This window comes from Hyperoodon ampullatus (genome assembly GCF_949752795.1).
Source record: "Hyperoodon ampullatus genome assembly, chromosome: 7".
Lineage (NCBI taxonomy): Eukaryota > Metazoa > Chordata > Mammalia > Artiodactyla > Ziphiidae > Hyperoodon > Hyperoodon ampullatus.
In genome coordinates, this window is record NC_136920.1 from 19,243,372 (window position 1) to 19,263,365 (window position 19,994).

General features: G+C 37.5%; 1 protein-coding gene across 1 annotated transcript in view; it reads right to left on the reverse strand.

Annotated features, from left to right (window-relative positions):
• Positions 1–19,994, reverse strand: part of HSD17B12 (hydroxysteroid 17-beta dehydrogenase 12) — a gene marked incomplete at both ends in the record, with an annotated part of 167,927 nt that overhangs the window by 87,631 nt on the left and 60,302 nt on the right. The window contains one exon of the mRNA XM_079707645.1: positions 16,192–16,267. Coding sequence (XP_079563771.1) covers positions 16,192–16,267 — 76 coding nt within the window. The remainder of the gene's footprint in view (positions 1–16,191; positions 16,268–19,994) is intronic.

Genomic DNA, 19,994 nt, shown 5'->3' on the forward strand with positions numbered 1-19,994 from the left:
AAAAGTTAAAACATAAAAATAAAGAGGTAGGGCTTCCCTGGTGGCGCAGTGGTTGAGAGTCCGCATGCCAATGCAGGGGACACGGGTTCGAGCCCTGGTCTGGGAGGATCCCACATGCCACGGAGCAGCTGGGCCGGTGAGCCACAACTGCTGAGTCTGCACGTCTGGAGCCTGTGCTCCGCAACAAGAGAGGCCGCGATAGTGAGAGGCCCGCGCACTGCGATGAAGAGTGGCCCCCACTTGCCACAACTACAGAAAGCCCTCGCACAGAGACGGAGACCCAACACAGCCAAAAAAAAAAAAAAATACATACTGTATCATGCAATGTATATAAAGTCCAAGGAAGTCAAAGCTAAATGATAACATTAGAAATTAAGATAGTGGTTACTTCAGGGGAGGAAAGGAGTAGTAATTGGGAGGGAGTATGTGATTCCCTCAACTCTGTGATCACTCACTAACCTGTACATGAGTATTTTTATAGTTTTCCCACATCCTAAGTTTATATTGTTTTCAGTATTAACATTTACAGGTATATTTCTGTTACAAGACAAAAGCAAAATTAACGGAAAATATATATAAAGTGTACCTATACCATACTAGAAATATATTTTATTGAAGATAAGACATATCCAAGTGATACAAGTGTTCTACATGCCTTGCAAATGTTCTGCCATACCCTGCAAAGGAAACAGCATTTCTCTTTAGATGTGCTGCTTAGAAAGACTGTAAAGGATAATAGAGTGTTGCAAACTCAACTGTCCTCAGGGGCCAAACACATTTCTCAAGTGTGTGAAGAGGCCCTAATAAAAGTACATATGCATGCACTGTCAGAGTGGGGAGGGGCTGGGACACCCTCGACAGGACAGTCCCCACCCTAAAGGGCTAGTGGGTCACAACTCCAGCTGACTGCTGCCCTATAGGAATGTTGGGCCTAGGGTTAAGAAATCATTTGGATTTTCAAAGGAAGGCATAAATTACGATTTACTTAATTAAGTGACATGTGCTGACTTTTAAAAGAAAAAGCCCAAAAAAGCTCATCTAAAAGGTACCTGTTTGAGATATCAGAGGAGAAGAGTGCTATGGGAACAGGAACAGGTCCCTAAGGTACTAGCAAGAGATACCAGCTTGGGATTTAAGATACCAGCAAAAGTTTGGCTTTTAGAGAAGAAAACATATCTTCCTCTGAAGAGGATAAAAGTCTAGGCATACAGAGACATAGGCTGAGTAATCAGGTCCTTTGTTAGAAGGAAACAATAAGGAATGGCAGAGAAGGTGTGGGTTTCCAGCAATGGTTTCCAAACTTCACTGCAACAGGCCCTTTTATCAAAAGACCACAGAACTCCACGCACAAAACTGATAAAAGCAGAGTGGCCAACACTGAAGCAGAAGGAAAGCTGGAGTCACAGCCATGAGGGTGCCCCCTATCTTGCTGGAGGTCCAACATACAACCACATAGACCACTACTGAAAGACACACAAAGGATCAATAGTGGCCTTCTAGAATTGGGTATGACAGCAGCATCTTCCATGATATTCAGAAATAGGAGTCCAAAACACGGATTCTAAGCGATTCAAGACTGGAAAACAAGGCGCACACTCAAGACACCTTGGAAATCTAGATTAATACCATAAAGGATAACTTGGGGAGGAGAGATGAATAATTAGAAGTGTCACCCAGGAGTGGAAGGAGAACTAGACCTGCAGTTAGATGGTCTGCAATTAAAGATCATGCTGCCTAGTATGTGATCTTGGGTAACCTTGCCAGCTTGTCCTCATGATTGCTCTAAGGATCAATTATGAATGTTTATTTCATTACTTATTCAGGAAATATCTCAAATATTACTGGAAGACTGTTTTTAATCAAAGCTTGTTTTAATATAAATAAACAGTTTTATTTAGTTATGTTAGGGTTTTACTAATTCAAAGTCCTCCTTAAATACACAGTTGGACATGGCTGTGTCTTTGCCTCTCACTGCTGTGGCCTCTCCCGTTGCGGAGCACAGGCTCAGCGGCCATGGCTCACGGGCCCAGCCGCTCCGCGGCATGTGGGATCTTCCCGGACCGGGGCATGAACCCGTGTCCCCTGCACCGGCAGGCGGACTCTCAACCACTGCGCCACCAGGGAAGCCCGGCTGTGTCTTAAAAAAAGAAAAAGAATACATCCATGCAATCAAAATGCTCACATGTCCTTTATCACTGATCCAATGCTAATAACTGTAACAGTCAACTGCATTCAAAAATAGTCACAATGCCAATTTAGCATAGTTTGTTCTTTATTCTTTTGATGCTAAGTAATTCTGACATTATGTTTTTGAAATGTACCTTCCCAAAAGTTATCATTCAGTTACCCAGCCACACTATTTAATGTATATTTAAGAGCATGGGGGTAAAGGAGAACAAAGCACAAGAAGCCAAAGATATGAACCCTGTCCACCTCTGCCATTCTAGCTATACTTGGCTTCTCAGACTTAGCTTCCATATTTATAAATGAGGGTTTTAGTTCATCGGTAGTTACTAAACAGAGATGCCCTTTTAAAATAGTGTAGAGTGTGCTTTTCAAACTATACATGCCTAAACATGATTCTATGCATTCCACGAAAGTGATTATATTTATATTTGTGGCTTAGTATTTTAATCAGTTATTGAAGAGTGATTGCATTTCAGATCTTATACATCTCTACAGCATTAAACAGAATGGAAGCATAATAAAAGCTGACTATCAATATTCTTTCTAAATATTACTAGTAGCCTGCTGTCCTTAAATATTAATTCTATTGTTTTTTAATAGCAAACGAATAAAATAGTTCAAAATTTATGAAATTTCCTGTCAGTTTTAATGGATGCATCTTCTCCTTGATTCTATTATTAGATATAACAGTAGGTCATTTAAATTTGATTTGTAGTTATTTTAAAGATTATCATATAACATAAATTATACATTTAATAAGTGACAGTATAAAGAGATCATTAAAACAATGGATAATTGACAAGAAAACATAACTTCACTTGATGGGAAAATCAAAATAAAGTGAACCTTTTTCATAAAACTTTCAAAAATACTTTCTCTCTGTGATAAAAAAGAAAGCAATCCCTATATCAGACTACTGAACTTTATAAATGTTTCAAAGAATATGCCCTTCTACAAATTCTTTTATTAAAGCCAAAGGCTGTACCCCAAATTACAATTATCCACTTAAAACCACAACTAACCATTTAAAAGTGGGAGGAGAAACACCAATCATCTACTTGAATGGGAGCAATTTCAGAACACCTTGGTCCCACATTTCCCCAACCAGAAAAAGTGTTTTATACAGAAGTCACTGAACCATCAATAACCTGACTGGAAAGACCACTTACTGTTTTAAAGAAACCACACCAACATAAGCAAATATTTTAATTAAGAGGTATAGCTAGTGTCTGGCCATGGTGCAGTACACTCCCACATGCCAAATGCCAGCTGTAGAATAGCAACATTCAAGCAGCTGCCTTAATTGGAGATGCAGACCAACACATGCTAATTTGGCTGGGCCAACTAATTGGTAGGTATGCTACATTTCTAACAAAATACCCACCCATATTACAGATGTTTTTCTCTACTGGAGCAAATGATTGGTAACAAACAGTAAGGAAGCTGAAATAAGCTACACTTGGTGAAATTGTTTAGTTGGACAGCTTTACAACAGGATCCTGCATTACCTCAGAAAAACACTTGTGCCAAAATTGAAACATCAGCTAAATGTCAAAAGCATCTTTTTGTGCAATATTAAGAATATGATGAGGTTTCATAATGACTCTTCAGTCACCAAAACAATACTTGCTAAGTGGGCACAACCCCCTTATTCATGCCAGGCCCCGTGCAAACATTTGCAAAAGAATTGAGTCCTTTTCTCTCTTTAAAGTCTAATGCAGACCAAACATTTATAGACATGTGCAAAGACAGAAATTATATTTACTAGAAAATCTATAATGGTAGAAAAAAAATGGGGGGCCCTCATGCTTATAGCCATGCTGGTGTAACAGAAACCGGGTTTACTCTATCACTTAAAACTTTAAAAAATTGACAAAATATATGAAACAATGGTATTTAGACATTGTACAACAGACAGTTCAGGAGAGGTACATCTAATAGAAGGGAAATAAATAAGGTGACCACTATGGTTGCCCTAGCTTATTGCCCAGTTAGGTTTTCTAGACTGGGATAAAGAGAGAACTCACGTAGAGATGAGCAGTATCCCGTGAGTTGAGGAAACAGACTTGAGCATTTGGGAAAGACAGAGCCTGCAGAATTAGCAGACAGAGTAAAGAGAGAGGTGAATGAGAACAAGAGCAAGAAAGACATATACATACAGTTGATCCCTCAACAACTCGGGAATCCAGGTGCTGACACCCTGCACAGTTGAAAATCGACATGTAACTTTATAGGCAGTACTCCATATCTGCAGTTGTGCATCTACAGATCATGTAGTATATATTGAAAGCAATCTGTGTATACAGTGGACTCATGCAGTTCAAACCAGTGTTGTTCTCAAGAGAGAGACAGAGAGAACATGCTATATTCTATACATTCCAAAAAGTAGAGGGTGGTCATTTTTTAAAAAAGATAAGGAAGATATTAAAAAAAAAACCCTAAATTTTTATATATAGAGAAAAACACAATGTCTGGATTAAAAAATATATGTATATACTAACAGGATTAATAGCAGATTAGACACTACAGAAAAAAGGTTAGTGAATGTGAAGGCATAGCAAGAGACACCATCCAAAATGAAATACAGAGAGAAAAAGAGACTGAAAAAAAGAAGAGCACACTATCAGTGAGTTGAGGGACAACTTCAATCAGTTTAATATACTGAATCAGTTTAATATAACTGAAGTCCTGGGAAATGGATGAGGGATAGAAAAAAATATTTGATGAACTAATGGCCAAAAGAATGACAGCAGACTTCTTGTCAGAAACACTGCAGGCCAGAAGGCAGTGAAGCAAAATAGTTAAAGTATTGAGGAGGGCGAGGGGGGAAGAACCTGTCAACTTAAAATTTTATACCCAGGGAAAATATACTTCAAAAATAAGGGTTTGGAGGCTTCCCTTGTGGCGCAGTGGTTGAGAGTCTGCCTGCCGATGCAGGGGACACGGGTTCGTGCCCCGGTCCGGGAAGATCCCACATGCTGTGGAGCGGCTGGGCCCGTGAGCCATGGCCGCTAAGCCTGAGCATCCGGAGCCTGTGCTCCACGATGGGAGAGGCTGCAACAGTGAGAGGCCCACGTACCGCCAAAAAAAAAATAATAATAATAAAAAAATAAAGGTTTTTTCAGATATACAAAAAGAACTCGTCACCAGCAAACCAGCACTACTAGATATGTTAAAGGACATCTTTCAGACAGGAAAAAAAAAAGTCCTGAAATCTTTATTTACACAAAGGGATGAAGAGCATCAGAAATGGTAACATGAAATACAGTTTAAAATACAATTGAACTAAGGCAAAAGTACTTTGTTACACAGTCCATAACACAAAGAGAAACAGAATATATGGAATGGAAGTATAGGATCATCAGGTTCATATGCTACACATGAAGTAGTACACTGTGATAAGTTAAAGATGTACCCTGCAAAATCAAAAGCAATCACTAAAAACAAACAAACAAAAAAAGATGTACAGCCAATAAACCAAGGGAGAAAATGATATGTAATAATAAAAACCGTGCTATTAACCCAAAAGCAGGCAGAAAAAAAAAAAAAGGAAACGAACAGATGGGACAAATAGAAATCAAAGAGTAAACTGGTAAACTTCAACACAATCATATCAACAGTGACATTAAACGTTAATGGTCTGAGCATACCAATTAAATGACAGGAATCATCTAATTGGATAAAAAGCAAGACCAAATCTATGTTGTCTACAAGAAACCCATTTTAAATATGAAGTGCATATAGACTAACAATAAAGACAGAAAAAGATATATCATGCTAACACTAATCAAAAGAAAGTTGCATGCTAAAACTAATCACAAGAAATTTGGACAAAGTAGATTTCAGTGCAAAGAACAATACTATCAAGCAACTCTCTGTTTTAAATTTTAAAACACCTTTTCTTTTCTGACTAATAACTGCTCACTTAAATCTGAGAAAACTCAAAAATTACCAAGCAAGGACAAAACTTCTAATGCTTTAAATGTGCTAGGAATTTCAGAAGATGCATTCTCAAAGAAATGACCAGCTCAAGCAGTGATAGTTTAAAAAGTCAAACAGATATTTGGCTAGCAACTAATAGTTATTTAAAATTACAGTAATACAAACTTTTGAAATATTTTTAATAATGGTATCCAATGTGTATGTAAACTTCTAATTAAGGCAAACTGTTGGCTAAATTAGAGCTGGTTTGATCATTTTAATTTTTAAAATAGTTCTGTCTTCTTTCTGATCATATCATAGTATGAAATATAATGCACTGTAACATTTCATTCTTTGAGCTTTTAAATTTTCTTCACAGGTTTTACTGGTTAGATGTAGTATCACTGCTTCCACACATACGATTTAAAGTCATAAAAACTGATGTCTTTATTAAAGGGTTATTAGCTCTTCTAAATTACAGACAATGCTGCAAATCACTTGATCTTAATCACTGTTCCCGTCTTCCGTGTAAAACTTTCAAATGCCATCTCTGACAAACTTGGTATCAGTAATCATTGCACTGCTCTGCAACATCACTATAAATAAACTTCTATAATTCTAATTGGCCTTAAGATACCATACTAATATCACAGTAAGTTAAATAATGAAGAATCTTTGATTACCTGGCCAGTTTCTAAAGACTAAAATTCTTAAAGAAAACTCTAATTAGGATAGCAAATTTAGTGTGGTATATGCTTCATTTTATGATAAGAGAACACAAAGTTAATACATTTTAAGTTACAGGTGAAAGTGTTAATTTGCAATCTAAATATATATATATTTTATATATGTGGGTGTATAAAATGTGTTAAAATATACAAAGAAAGCTTATGAATTAAACAGTTTAAAACCAGTTGTTGAGAAGAAACTTGATCTTTGATAATATAGTCTTCTCTTAACAAGCAAGCTATAAAAAAATTATTCTGTGCCTTCAGTACCTAGCCTGGCCAGGTTCCTCAGCTTCCCAGAACACTCTCACTTCCTAACAGCCAGTTAACTTTTTGAGCTTTTGTGTTGACCTTTGTCATGCCCCTTAAACATTTTTTAACAAAAGTTTCTTGTTTCTGAAAAAGCTAGATTTCATAACAATTACTGTTTCTTGTACCTATGCTTTATTTTAATTACTGTCGCTCCAAACCAAGACTGTAATCATTTCTTGTCTTGGGCACCTATGACTTATGCTTATATTTCCTTCAATCACTAGTCTCCTGGCAACTCGTTATGATACTTGCCTTTGCAAACTTAAGCCTCAAATTAAAAATAATAAAATTGTTAACATATATTTTATACCCAAACTATCTCTGGTACTTCCCAGATAGCCACTAGGTAGCACTATTGAGCAAGGAGGCTATTAGGAAGAACTAAATATGTATTCTCCATATCTTTAATTAGCTTAACTCTATCATGAGAGCTGCCCTGTTTACAAAGCCCATAATATGGGCAGACCCATGGTGTAACTAATAATGAATATGGTTCAACACTTGTATACCTTTCAGGGTGGACAGAACATATTCATGATCCTGTGCGAAGACTGGCACAATGATGTAAAGAAAATGATTTCTAAGATTATGTTTATAAGTATTAAATACTCTTGTTAATTGGTGGCATGTTTAAAACACACTTTATAAAAGTCCCTAGAGATGTATTTATCAATGCCTTTAGTGTCCATCATAAGGCCTGTGCCCTCAGGATAATCACTGACTAAATCATTAATTAGGGGCTTCCCTGGTGGCGCAGTGGTAGAGAGTCCGCCTGCCAATGCAGGGGACACGGGTTCGTGCCCTGGTCCGGGAAGATCCCACATGCCGCGGAGTGGCTGGGCCCGTGAGCCATGGCCGCTGAGCCTGCGCGTCCGAAGCCTGTGCTCCGCAATGAGAGAGGCCGCAACAGTGAGAGGCCCATTAATTAGCTGTATATTATACCCCAATCGGGGATTCCATTCTGACAGTTAATTACTGTAATAAATTAATGAGAGACCAGTTAATATCAGTCTTATTAACAGGTGGTTTCTACTTTTCCTTCAAGCATGCCAAAAGGCCAGGTCATAAGCTGGAGGTGAGAAAATTTAGTCTGTAGGATGAAACATTCAAAGAAGAAGGCCTGGATAAAGGCCTATATCAGTATTCTTGACTATTACTGACTCATGGGTCAGGCTTCCTGCCTAGTGTAACCCAACATCACCACCAAGAGCAGACTCTTGGACAGACTACCAGAAACCTGAGTCAGCGTTTACCAGACTCTTTAATTCGAAAATCAGACACTTTGTAAAGCCACGCTGCTGACCCAAGATTCAATGCAACAAGAATTAATTCTGCAAGACTGAATGGAACCCATGAGGGAAATTTAATAGTAGTTTTGAGAAAATACCTTTCTCCTTCAGTTTTCACTAAAGTCTCATGGTGGCCGGCTATCCTTGGGCAAACTGGAATGAAACACTCTTTGAATGATATGTTCCTCCTACTGATCCCTCTGAATTCAGGAAAAGCATTCTCTGGGACATCTTAATATACCTTACAAAATGTGGCAGACTATATTTTCCAAATCCAGATTTCATTTTCAAAAAAATATCTCCCTTCCCACATGTTCTCCAAGGTTACTACAACACGCCCCCATCAAGAGGTGGTATCTTTTCCTCTCCGCACTGAATCTGAGCAGGCTCATCGCTGCTTTGACCAACAGAGTATAGCAAAAGCAACACCATATAAATTCTGAAAGTAGGTCACCAAAAGATATCAGCTTCTCCCTGGTTCTCTCAGGACATTCACTCTGAGGAAAGACAGCTACCATGTAAGAAGTCCAACTACCCTGTGATGGACATGCTGGAGAAGCTACATGAAGGCACAGCAGTCAACAGTCCCAGCTATGCCATGGCACCAAACTGGGAAGAAGCCATCTCAGATCTTCCAGACCAGACAATCCACCCGCTAAGTATCAATGAGTGACCTCAGTAATGCTATGACGGGCAAAAAATTGTCCCCCGAGCCTCGGCAAAATTCCTGACCAGCAGAATTTGTGAGCATCTCAAACCGTTATTTTACATTGATAAGTTTGGGGTAGTTTGTTATGTGGCAATAGTAACTGGAACAAAAACTAGTAAATTGTTAGGTTGATTGAAAGATGGAAATTGTGTAGAAAATACAGCACATTTTTTTAAGGTTTTTTCTTTTTCTTTTTTTTTTTTTGATGTGGACTATTTTTAAAGTCTTTATTGAATTTGTTACAATATTGCTTGTTTTATGTTTTGGTTTTTTGGCTGCAAGGCATATGGGATCTTAGCTCCCCGACCAAGGATTGAACCAGCAACCCCTGCATTGGCAGGCAAAGTCTTAACCACTGGACCGCCAGGGAAGTCCCTACAACTCATACTCATTGGCCTTGTCTGCAAACCTAATCAGGACAATGGTCACATATTACACAACATGTCTTTACCGAGTTCTTTTACTTTACATGGCAATGTAAAATCTATCTTTCTCTCTACCAGGATATAATTAGACAAAACAAATTTGTAACTACCACCATGCCAGAAATGTTTCATTTAATAATAAATCTCACTTAATTAGGCATGACAAGCCCACTAGTAAGGAATTACACTCCCATATGGAGAAACAATGCTTCAAAGACCTGCCAGAAAACTATCCTGGTACCTGCTCTGTGGCTTGAGGAGTCTCAGTCTTATAGGTAGCACAGAATGTCACTTTCTGGAAGACCAGGAACATTGAGCTATTTGAGGAACTTGGAGTAAGAGGATACTTCTGCAGTCACAAGTACTACAGGCAAAATCATTAGAGGCAAACTGAATGATTTTTTGGTTCCTGATGGTTCCTGACCTTGAAATAGGTGAATTCTAAGGGCAATAAAAATATTTCTGGCACTACAGAAGTGATATATATATATGACTCTAGAGGCTGCATGAGATTAACTCTAATCCTACTATCATGTGGTTCTAGTTTTTTTTGGGTTTTTTTGTTTGTTTGTTTTTAATATTTATTTATTTATTTGGCTGCGCCGGGTCTTAGTTGCAGCACATGGGCTCTTAGTTGCGGCATGCAGAATCTAGTTCCCTGACCAGGGATCGAACCCAGGCCCCCTGCATTGGGAGCACAGAGTTTTAACCACTGGAACACCAGGGGAGTCCCAGTTCTAGTTTTATTAAACACAAAACAAAAAGATCTTTATGTGTTCAATAATGCCTCATTGTCCTTACGTAGCTGAAATAAGCTAAATATACCAAAGCACCATATTAACAATACTGATAGTGCATCAGAAAACCATGGAACAAACATGTTTGGTCAAATCCACACCTTAACTGCACAGATATAATCATAGGTAAGGACTGAAAAAGTGAAACTGATACTGTTCACCTTAACCTATTCCTCTGTCGACTACAGACCAGTAAGATTTACATTTCTAAAAGCTTTGCATTTCAAGAAATAAAGCCATGAAATTTCAGGGCCATCCTGAAGGTTTTCACCCTGACGTAAGTCACAAAACAAAGAAACATCAGGGCTTCCCTGGTGGCGCAGTGGTTGAGAGTCCGCCTGCCGATGCAGGGGACACGGGTTCGTGCCCCGGTCCGGGAAGATCCCACATGTCGCGGAGCGGCTGGGCCCATGAGCCATGGCCGCTGAGCCTGCACGTCCGGAGCCTGTGCTCCGCAACGGGAGAGGCCACAACAGTGAGAGGCCCGCGTACAGCAAAAAAAAAAAAAAAATTATCCAGGAGTTTTTTTTCCTTGACAAATCAAAATCGATAAAAATACTTAATACATTCATAATACTGGCTAACAATGATAATAAAATAAGCTTATTATACGTGTGATGACTTTCAGCGTGTCACTTTCAGTGACAGGTATCCTTACAAAGAACTGTAATTTCTTCTAAACAGTCAATCCTGAGAAAGCAGTTATCCATTGTTGGCGAAACATTTAGTTCCCTATGAAACTGTATATAATCCTTTTAAATTTTTTCTGAAGAACGTTGATGAGTAGACTGTCTTCCACATTCACCAGGAATTACTTCTCAAGGAATTACTTCTTGGGGATAGAATCCTCAAGTTTGCTTAATGACAGTGGCAAGTTAGAGGGTGAAAGGAGTCCTATTTCTCTCCAGTTGGCACTTAGTTTCTTTTTCAATCTCTGCCTTCCCTCTGAGATAGGGAAGAAAGAGGGATGAGTTTAACCAACTGGAGTGAGTGTAAGAGCTGGACTAGGAGAGACAAGTTAGTCTAGTTAAATGAACTTTTTTGACTTCTGTTTCCTGACTGAACTCTGACTGATACAGAAATTGGTATCAGGAGTGGAAGCCCCAAATACAGACCTCAAAAGACTTTTATATTGGTTTGATGTGATGCAGTAGCATCACTACTAATCAAATTAACAGTGATTGCTGATTGTAGTAAAGTATCTACTGAAGAAGTGCCTTAAAGGATTTGAGTTTGGGAGAAATGATGACTACAAAGACTTGGAAAAGCAAATCAAAACCACATGGAGATATCACCTCACACCTGTCACAATGGCTATCATAAAAAAGAACACAAATAACAAATGTTGGTCAGGATGTGGAGAAAAGGGAACCCTCCTACACTGTTGGTGGGAATGTAAATTGCTACAGCCACTATGGAGAACAGTATGAAGGTTTCTCAAAAAACTAAAAATAGAACTAGATGACCCAGCAATTCCACTCCTGGGTATATATTAAAAAAAAAACCAAAAATACTAATTCAAAAAGATCCATGCACCCCAATGTTCATAGCAGCATTATTTACAATTCCCAAGATATGGAAGCAACCTAAGTGTCCACCAATAGAGGAATGGATAAAGAACAGGAGGTGTATATATATACAATGGAATACTACTCAGCCATAAAAAAGAATGAAATTTTGCCATTTGCAGCAACGTGCATGGACTTGGAGGGTATTATGCTAAGTGAAATAAGTCAGATAGAGATAGACAAATACTGTAAGATATCACGTATATGTGGAATCTAAAAAATACAACAAACTAGTGAATATAACAAAAAAGAACAAGACTCAGATAAAGAAAACAAACTAGTGGTTATAAGTGGGGAGAGGGAAGAGCAGAGGGGCAATACAGGGGTACGGCATTAAGACATACAAACTACTAAGTATAAAATAAGCTACAAGGATATATTGTACAACACGAGGAATATAGCCAATATTTTATAATAACTATAAATGGAGTATAACCTTTAAAAATTGTGAATCACTGTACTGTATACCTGTAATATATACTATTGTCTATCAACTATACTTCAATAAAAAACAAAGACTGTGGTACGTGGCTTCTTCTGAATGCACTGGAGCTCTTACGGAAAGAAAATGACAAGCTTGGGTCTTTAAGCTTTCAAGCTCACATTTATGATCAGGATCCAGAGAACTTCTATGACAACCCCAATAAAAACTTTTATGTCTTATAGCCACAGAGCTCACCTGGCTAACATCAGATTTAACTGTGCCATCTGCAGAATTACAATGGAAGGTGAATTCCACAGATTCACCACGTTTCATGGATGAAAGCGAAACTGAATGAGAAAGAATGAGACCCTGAAACTGGGGACAAGGATATTTGGGTGGACTCTGCTGAAGCGCAAGAATCTGGATACACACACTGCACCCTCAATGCTACTCTGAGCCTCCCTTGCCAGTGGAAATAGAAATAGCCTGCTCTCCTGTATCTGAAGAGATTAGCTTTCCCTGGCTTGAAAATCCTGTAATAACCTCACCGTAGATATTGGGTTGGCCAAAAGTTCATTCGGGTTTTTCCCAAACGAGCTTTTTGGCCAACCCAATATATGGGTAATTTGCTTGCAAGGGAATTCCTCTTCTCCTCAAGACCTAGCTGGACCATCCCTTACCACCACCCGTAACAGGGTTATATACTGACATTCTCTGGGGAACAAGTACCAAGTCCGATTCATGAAGTAATAATTTATACACAAAAATAGCTGTCAAATTTTGCTAATTTGTATTGGTAGAAACCTGGAAAAATCTGTGTGAGAATAGATTCTAAGAGTGTTACACTAAGGAAAACAAAATATAACACCACATTGGGCCAATATATTTTATGTGAGTCACTTGCTACAACATAGGAACTCCCCATTTTCTCTCTCTGGTCCCTTATTTTTTAAGTACCTTCATGGTACTTACTACAAACTGCAATTATTTATTTGTCTTTTTTTGGTTTTGCTTATTTTGGTTTTGTTTATTGGTTTTTTTTTTCCCTATTTCTTTTTTCTGTCTCCTCCACTTGCATATATGTTCCATGAGGGCAAGGACAGCATCTATCTTGTTCACTACTGCATCCTACCTGCCTAGCACAGTACCTGGTACACAGGCATTCAATAAAGATTTGCTGAAGGCATAAACAGAGTTAGTCTGTCTTCACCAACATTAAATTCTGGTCCTTCCTTCTTCTGCAATACATAGGTTCAGGAAAACATTATCCTCTCAAAGATGATTTACATCTGAGTTAAAAACGTGTACAAACTTATAAATCTCCTCTGTGTATTTATTTCTTCAGCTTAGAATGGATGACCTGGTCTGCTGATATCACCTCTTCCATTAAATTTGTATTGTGCCCAGAAAAGCATTTTTCAAAATTTTCAACAACTAAAAAAAAAAATTTTTTCCTCATAATAGAGGTCAATTCAGTGCCTTTACCATCTGTTCCTTCATGAAAAATGTTTGAACAGGATCCTATCTTTCTCCAGAATCACATTTCTGTCCACAGTCATGTGTCACCTCATATCACAAGTTAACCAAATTCTCAAATATCATTAAAGTATATCTTCTGACTCACTGGGCAATTTTTGTACAGGTTGGAGCACTTGCTGTGAGTGTCGTGACGTAGCTTTTCTTGTTTCTGAATCAAATAAGTGGTGGATTCATTCATAGCATAGCATTTCAAAATTCAACGTTCCATTTAATCAAAAGCTTCTATTTTCTGCCTATGAATGTTTATTTCTAGCAACTAGTAAGTGCATTCATTAACAGTCAGTTTTACACACACACACACACCCCACACACATATACACAACATTTTTATCACTGTAAGAGTTATTATACACATGACTACAAGTAACTAAGAAAGAAACAGTACTAAGATCCAGGCAGTATGTTCAGTTCACCTACTACATAAGTAATAACTACCTCAGGCTCCTTAGTGTCATGGCTTAATTCAAATTCACACCTTAGCAAAACTACAAGATTCTGTATGTCTTGGAACTTCAGGGTTGGTTTTACATAGTTGAAACCTTGAAAGTTAAAATCCTTAAATGCCTGAGACTTATTGAATATCTCACTTTTCTAAAGATTTGTGCTCTCAACATGGTTAAAAAAAAGAAAAGAAAAAAGATTTAACATGCGTTATACTAGGAATCTATGAAGATCTGTTTTTCACCTAAAGATAAAGTGCATCAATGTGTAATCTGTCCAACAGGACCAGCTATGGTCTGGGTAGAAATAATAACAAAAATATACACCTCACAAGGATGTTTGAAGGATCAAAGAGGATAATACATGTGAAGGAATAAATAAATAATAACGTACTATATAAATGTTAGTAGCAGGTGGTAATGTTAATAATAAAATAAGTATGTTGTGCACCTTAAACTGCCATAATGCTATATGTCAATTATATCTCAATAAAGCTGGGGAAAAAAATAACAGAAAAATGCAGTAGATATCCTCTCTCATCTGAATGAATTAGGGCAGTTTGTTAGCTGGCTACATAGAGAAGTCAGTTACAGCAAGGAATCCTAGAAAATGATAAATACACACTGTAACCATTTTATTTTCATTTAAACCATGAATAACTGTAATTCTTTCACCAATCCTCTGTGTAGGGCCAAGTCCTTATCTGAGTTTAGATCTGCTACCTGGAATTCTAGTCTTTCTTACATAAACCACACTCATAATGCATTATTTATAATTGCAGTTTCAGCTCTCATAAAATGCAGCAAAAACTTCAACACATATGAAACAATCAAAACAAATTTCTTCTTACTTTTTATAGTTTTCTCCAATATTTTGAATTTTTCTTGTTTACCCCTAACTTGATAGCCAATTTCTTTTTTTGTTTTTTTTTTTGGCTGCACCATGGGACTTCTGGGATCTTAGTTCCCAGACCAGGGATCGAACCCGGGCCCAGCAGTGAATGCACTGAGTCCTAATGACTGGACCACCATGGAATTTCTGACAGCCAATTTCTAAAAAAACTTGCTTTTCTCAGTTTTTTCAGAGCTTTTAACTTACTTCTTGTATTCCCCTTTTTAAATTAGTATTGCATCAGTTTACAGAATATTAATAACAAATGCATCCAGCATACGTAAGTTTGGAAACAAATACAACTGACTGTTCATAAATAAACCATTTGACCTATAGGAATAAAAGTACACAAGCATCAAACTGAGAAGCCTACAGGTCACAAACAGTTGGCATACTGGGAACATGAGTCAGTACATTTTACCAAGGAAATGGACAACACTGGTTTATCCAGCTGGTTGGTTAACTGAATGTCAGTTGAAAGAGTTTTTGCCGTATTATAATTCAGGTTTCAAGCATAGCTAAGAAAAAAGTTCAAAGTAGTTTCCCTGTCACATGTATATATGCTACCTTTTGCATTTCTTCCTCAATCATATATGATATACCATTTAAAGACAACGAAGTCAAAGAGTAAAAAAATGCAAGAATATTGAAATGAAACAACAGAAAAGGAATTCAGATATTTAAGGAGAACATGATAAAATGATCAGAGAATTTGACTCCTGACAAAAGAACCTAACTGAGTCAGTTAAAGACATTTTAAGCAAATTATAATAGTCCTATATTAATTTGAAAACACTGATGATCCATCTGTGAAACATCCCATTAACAGCATGAAAAAGCAGCTTTCTGAACTATAAATAATTATGTCAATGCTAGATATCTACTTGAAAACATTAAATTTAGACTAGCTATATTCCTTCTGTGACCATAACGGGAGGGAAGGGTGATGTGAGAACTTACTTATTTCACTGGAAACCTGGTTCAGTTTGTCCTGTGATCTGCTGATAAGGACAATCTTCATTCCACGCTTTGCTAACTAAAACAATAAAAGAGACACCAAACAGCTGAATGACACCTGTGTGTTTCACTTTAAAATGTAAATTATTGATAGATACAGTGTCACTTTAAGAAAATCTGACCATATGATAATCCAAGTTAAAAAACTAATAAACCCGAGTGCAATGAATGGGCAAAACAAAATGAAGACTTTACAAAAAGATTCCCCAAAGGGTTATCTTTCTCAATCAAGCTAATATATAAAAGTCATAGGGTTTTAGAAAAAGGAAGACTTTTACTTTTATTTTAGACTTGTCTATACTTCGTTTTTTTAAACCATAAGTATCTATTACTTTTTTAATTGAAAAATTAGCTTTAAAAATGTTTTCATTTTAGAGAGGATACATGAAGACTGCAGAACTGGCAAAGAAAACCACAGTTAAAATGTTAGGAATTCCTAAAAATTGAATCAATTTAAAAATGTTTAATTAAACATTAGACTTTATGGACTACAAGGGCAAACTAAGATAGTTTATTGGATGACTTAAAAAAGAATTTCCTGAGGGGTACCCTCTATGTACTTACCCAGTGCTGTGTAAGTGCTTCATAGAATGAACGATTTATGGGAACATGGTTTCTACCCCAGAGACCCATAAATATAGTGGCAAAGGAAAAAAACACTGATATACACAGAACTTTTTAGTGAACTACTCCAGACAGTATATAAATGAGAATAAATTAGGTGCTATGAACTATAAGTGATTTAGTGAAATAATTTTCCAGTACTAGATCCTCAAGCCAACTTTTATTAACAGTAGTACTGCAAATGAGAGGATATGGAAGACCATTTTTTTATAAAAATAATTAAGGTTGGTAATAATTTCTAAATTAATCATTTATAAAACATCTAAAAAACCCATGAATATATACTGATAGTTTTTCTAAAAAATGGGGGAGGAAGAACAAGGAAAAGCTGCTTTTTATAGAAAAACAGCATCTAATGTAAATGTAAAAGGACAGATATCATTATCATTAAAAAATTACCAGGGCTTCCCTGGTGGCGCAGTGGTTGAGAGTCCGCCTGCCGATGCAGGGGATGCGGGTTCGTGCCCCGGTTTGGGAAGATCCCACATGCCGCGGAGCGGCTAGGCCCATGAGCCGTGGCCGCTGAGCCTGCGCGTCCGGAGCCTGTGCTCCTCAATGGGAGAGGCCACAACAGTGAGAGGCCCGCATACTGAAAAAAAAAAAAAAAAAAAATTACCAGATTTCTTCCCTAACTTAGGAAAGGAAATAGCCACCCAAATCCAGGAAGCACAGTCCCAGGCAGGATAAACCCAAGGAGAAACATGTCAAGACACACAGTAATCAAACTGACAAAAATTAAAGACAAAGAAAAATTATTGAAAGCAACAAGGAAAAAACGACAAATAACATACAATGGAACACCCATAAGGTTAAAAGTTGATTTCTCAGCAGAAACTCTACAAGCCAGAAGGGAGTGGCATGATATATTTAAAGTGATGAAAGGGAAGAACCTACAACCAAGATTACTCTACCCAGCAAGGATCTCATTCACATTCGACAGAGAAATCAAAAGCTAAGAGAATTCAGCACCACCAAACCAGCTCTAGAACAAATGCTAAAGGAACTTCTCTAAGTGGGAAACACAATAGAAGAAAAGGACGTACAAAAACAAACCCATAACAATTAAGAAAATGGTAATAGGAATATACATTGCTGGTAATTACCTTAAACGTGAATGGATTAAATGCTCCAACTAAAAGACACAGGCTCACTGAATGGATACAAAAACAAGACCCATATATATGCTGTCTACAACAGACCAACTTCAGACCTAGGGACACATACAGACTGAAAGTGAGGAGATGGAAAAAGATATTCCATGCAAATGGAAATCAAAAGAAAGCTGGAGTAGCAATACTCTTATCAGATAAAATGGACTTTAAAATAAAGAATGTTACAAGAGACAAGGAAGGACACTACATAATGATCAAGGGATCAATCCAAGAAGATATAACAATTATAAATATATATGCACCCAACAAAGGAGCACCTCAATACATAAGGCAACTGCTAACAGCTATAAAAGAGGAACTCGACAGTGACACAATAATAGTGGGGGACTTTAACACCTCACTTACACCAATGGACAGATCATCCAGACAGAAAATTAACAAGGACACACAAGCTTTAAATGACACAATAGACCAGACAGATTTAATTGATATTTATAGGACATTCCATCCAAAAACAGCAGATTACACTGTCTTCTCAAGTGCACACGGAACATTCTCCAGGATAGATCACACCCTGGGTCACAAATCAAGCCTCAGGAAATTTAAGAAAATTGAAATCATATCAAGCATCTTTTCTGACCACAACGCTAGGAGATTAGAAATGAATTACAGGGAAAACAACGTAAAAAACACAAACACATGGAGGCTAAACAATACATTACTAAATAGCCAAGACATCATGGAAGAAAACAAAGAGGAAATCAAAAAATACCTAGAGACAAATTACAAAGAAAATACGACAATCCAAAACCTGCGGGATGCAGCAAAAGCAGTTCTAAGAGGGAAGTTTATAGCAATACAAGCCTACCTCAAGAAACAAGAAAAATCTCAAATAAACAATCTAACCTTACACCTAAAGGAACTACAGAAAGAACAACAAGCAAAACCCAAAGTTAGTAGAAGGAAAGAAATCATAAAGATCAGAGCAGAAATAAATGAAATAGAAACGAAGAAAACAATAGCCAAGCTCAATAAAACTAAAAGCTGGTTCTTTGAGAAGATAAACAAAATTGATAAACCTTTAGCCAGACTCATCAAGAAAAAGAGGGAGAGGACTCAAATCAATAAAATTAGGAATGAAAGAGAAGAAGTTACAATGGACACTGCAGAAATACAAAGCATCATAGGAGACTACTACAAGCAACTCTATGCCAATAAACTGGACAACCTGGAAGAAATGGACAAATTCTTGGAAAGGTATAACCTTTCAAGACTGAACCAGGAAGAAATAGAAAATATGAACAGACCAATCACAAGTAATGAAATTGAAACTGTGATTAAAAATCTTCCAACAAACAAAAGCCCAGGACCAGATGGCTTCACAGGTGAATTCTATAAAACATTTAGAGAGGGCTTCCCTGGTGGCGCAGTGGTTGAGAGTCCGCCTGCCGATGCAGGGGACACGGGTTCGTGCCCCGGTCTGGGAAGATCCCACATGCCGCGGAGCGGCTGGGCCCGTGAGCCATGGCCGCTGGGCCTGTGCGTCCGGAGCCTGTGCTCCGCAACGGGAGAGGCCACAACAGTGAGAGGCCCACATAACGCAAAAAAAAAAAAAAAAAAAAAAAAAACATTTAGAGAAAAGCTAATACGCATCCTTCTCAAACTCTTCCAAAAAATTGCAGATGAAGGAATACTACCAAACTCATTCTATGAGGCCACCATCACCCTGATACCAAAACCAGACAGATACTACAAAAAAAGAAAATTACAGACCAATATCACTGATGAATATAGATGCAAAAATCCTCAACAAAACACTAGCAAACAAAATCCAACAACACATTAAAAGGATCATACACCACGATCAAGTGGGATTTATACCAGGGATGCAAGGATTCTTCAATATACACAAATCAATGTGATACACCATATTAATAAATTGAAGAATAAAAACCATATGATCATCTCAATAGATGCAGAAAAAGCTTTTGACAAAATTCAACACCCATT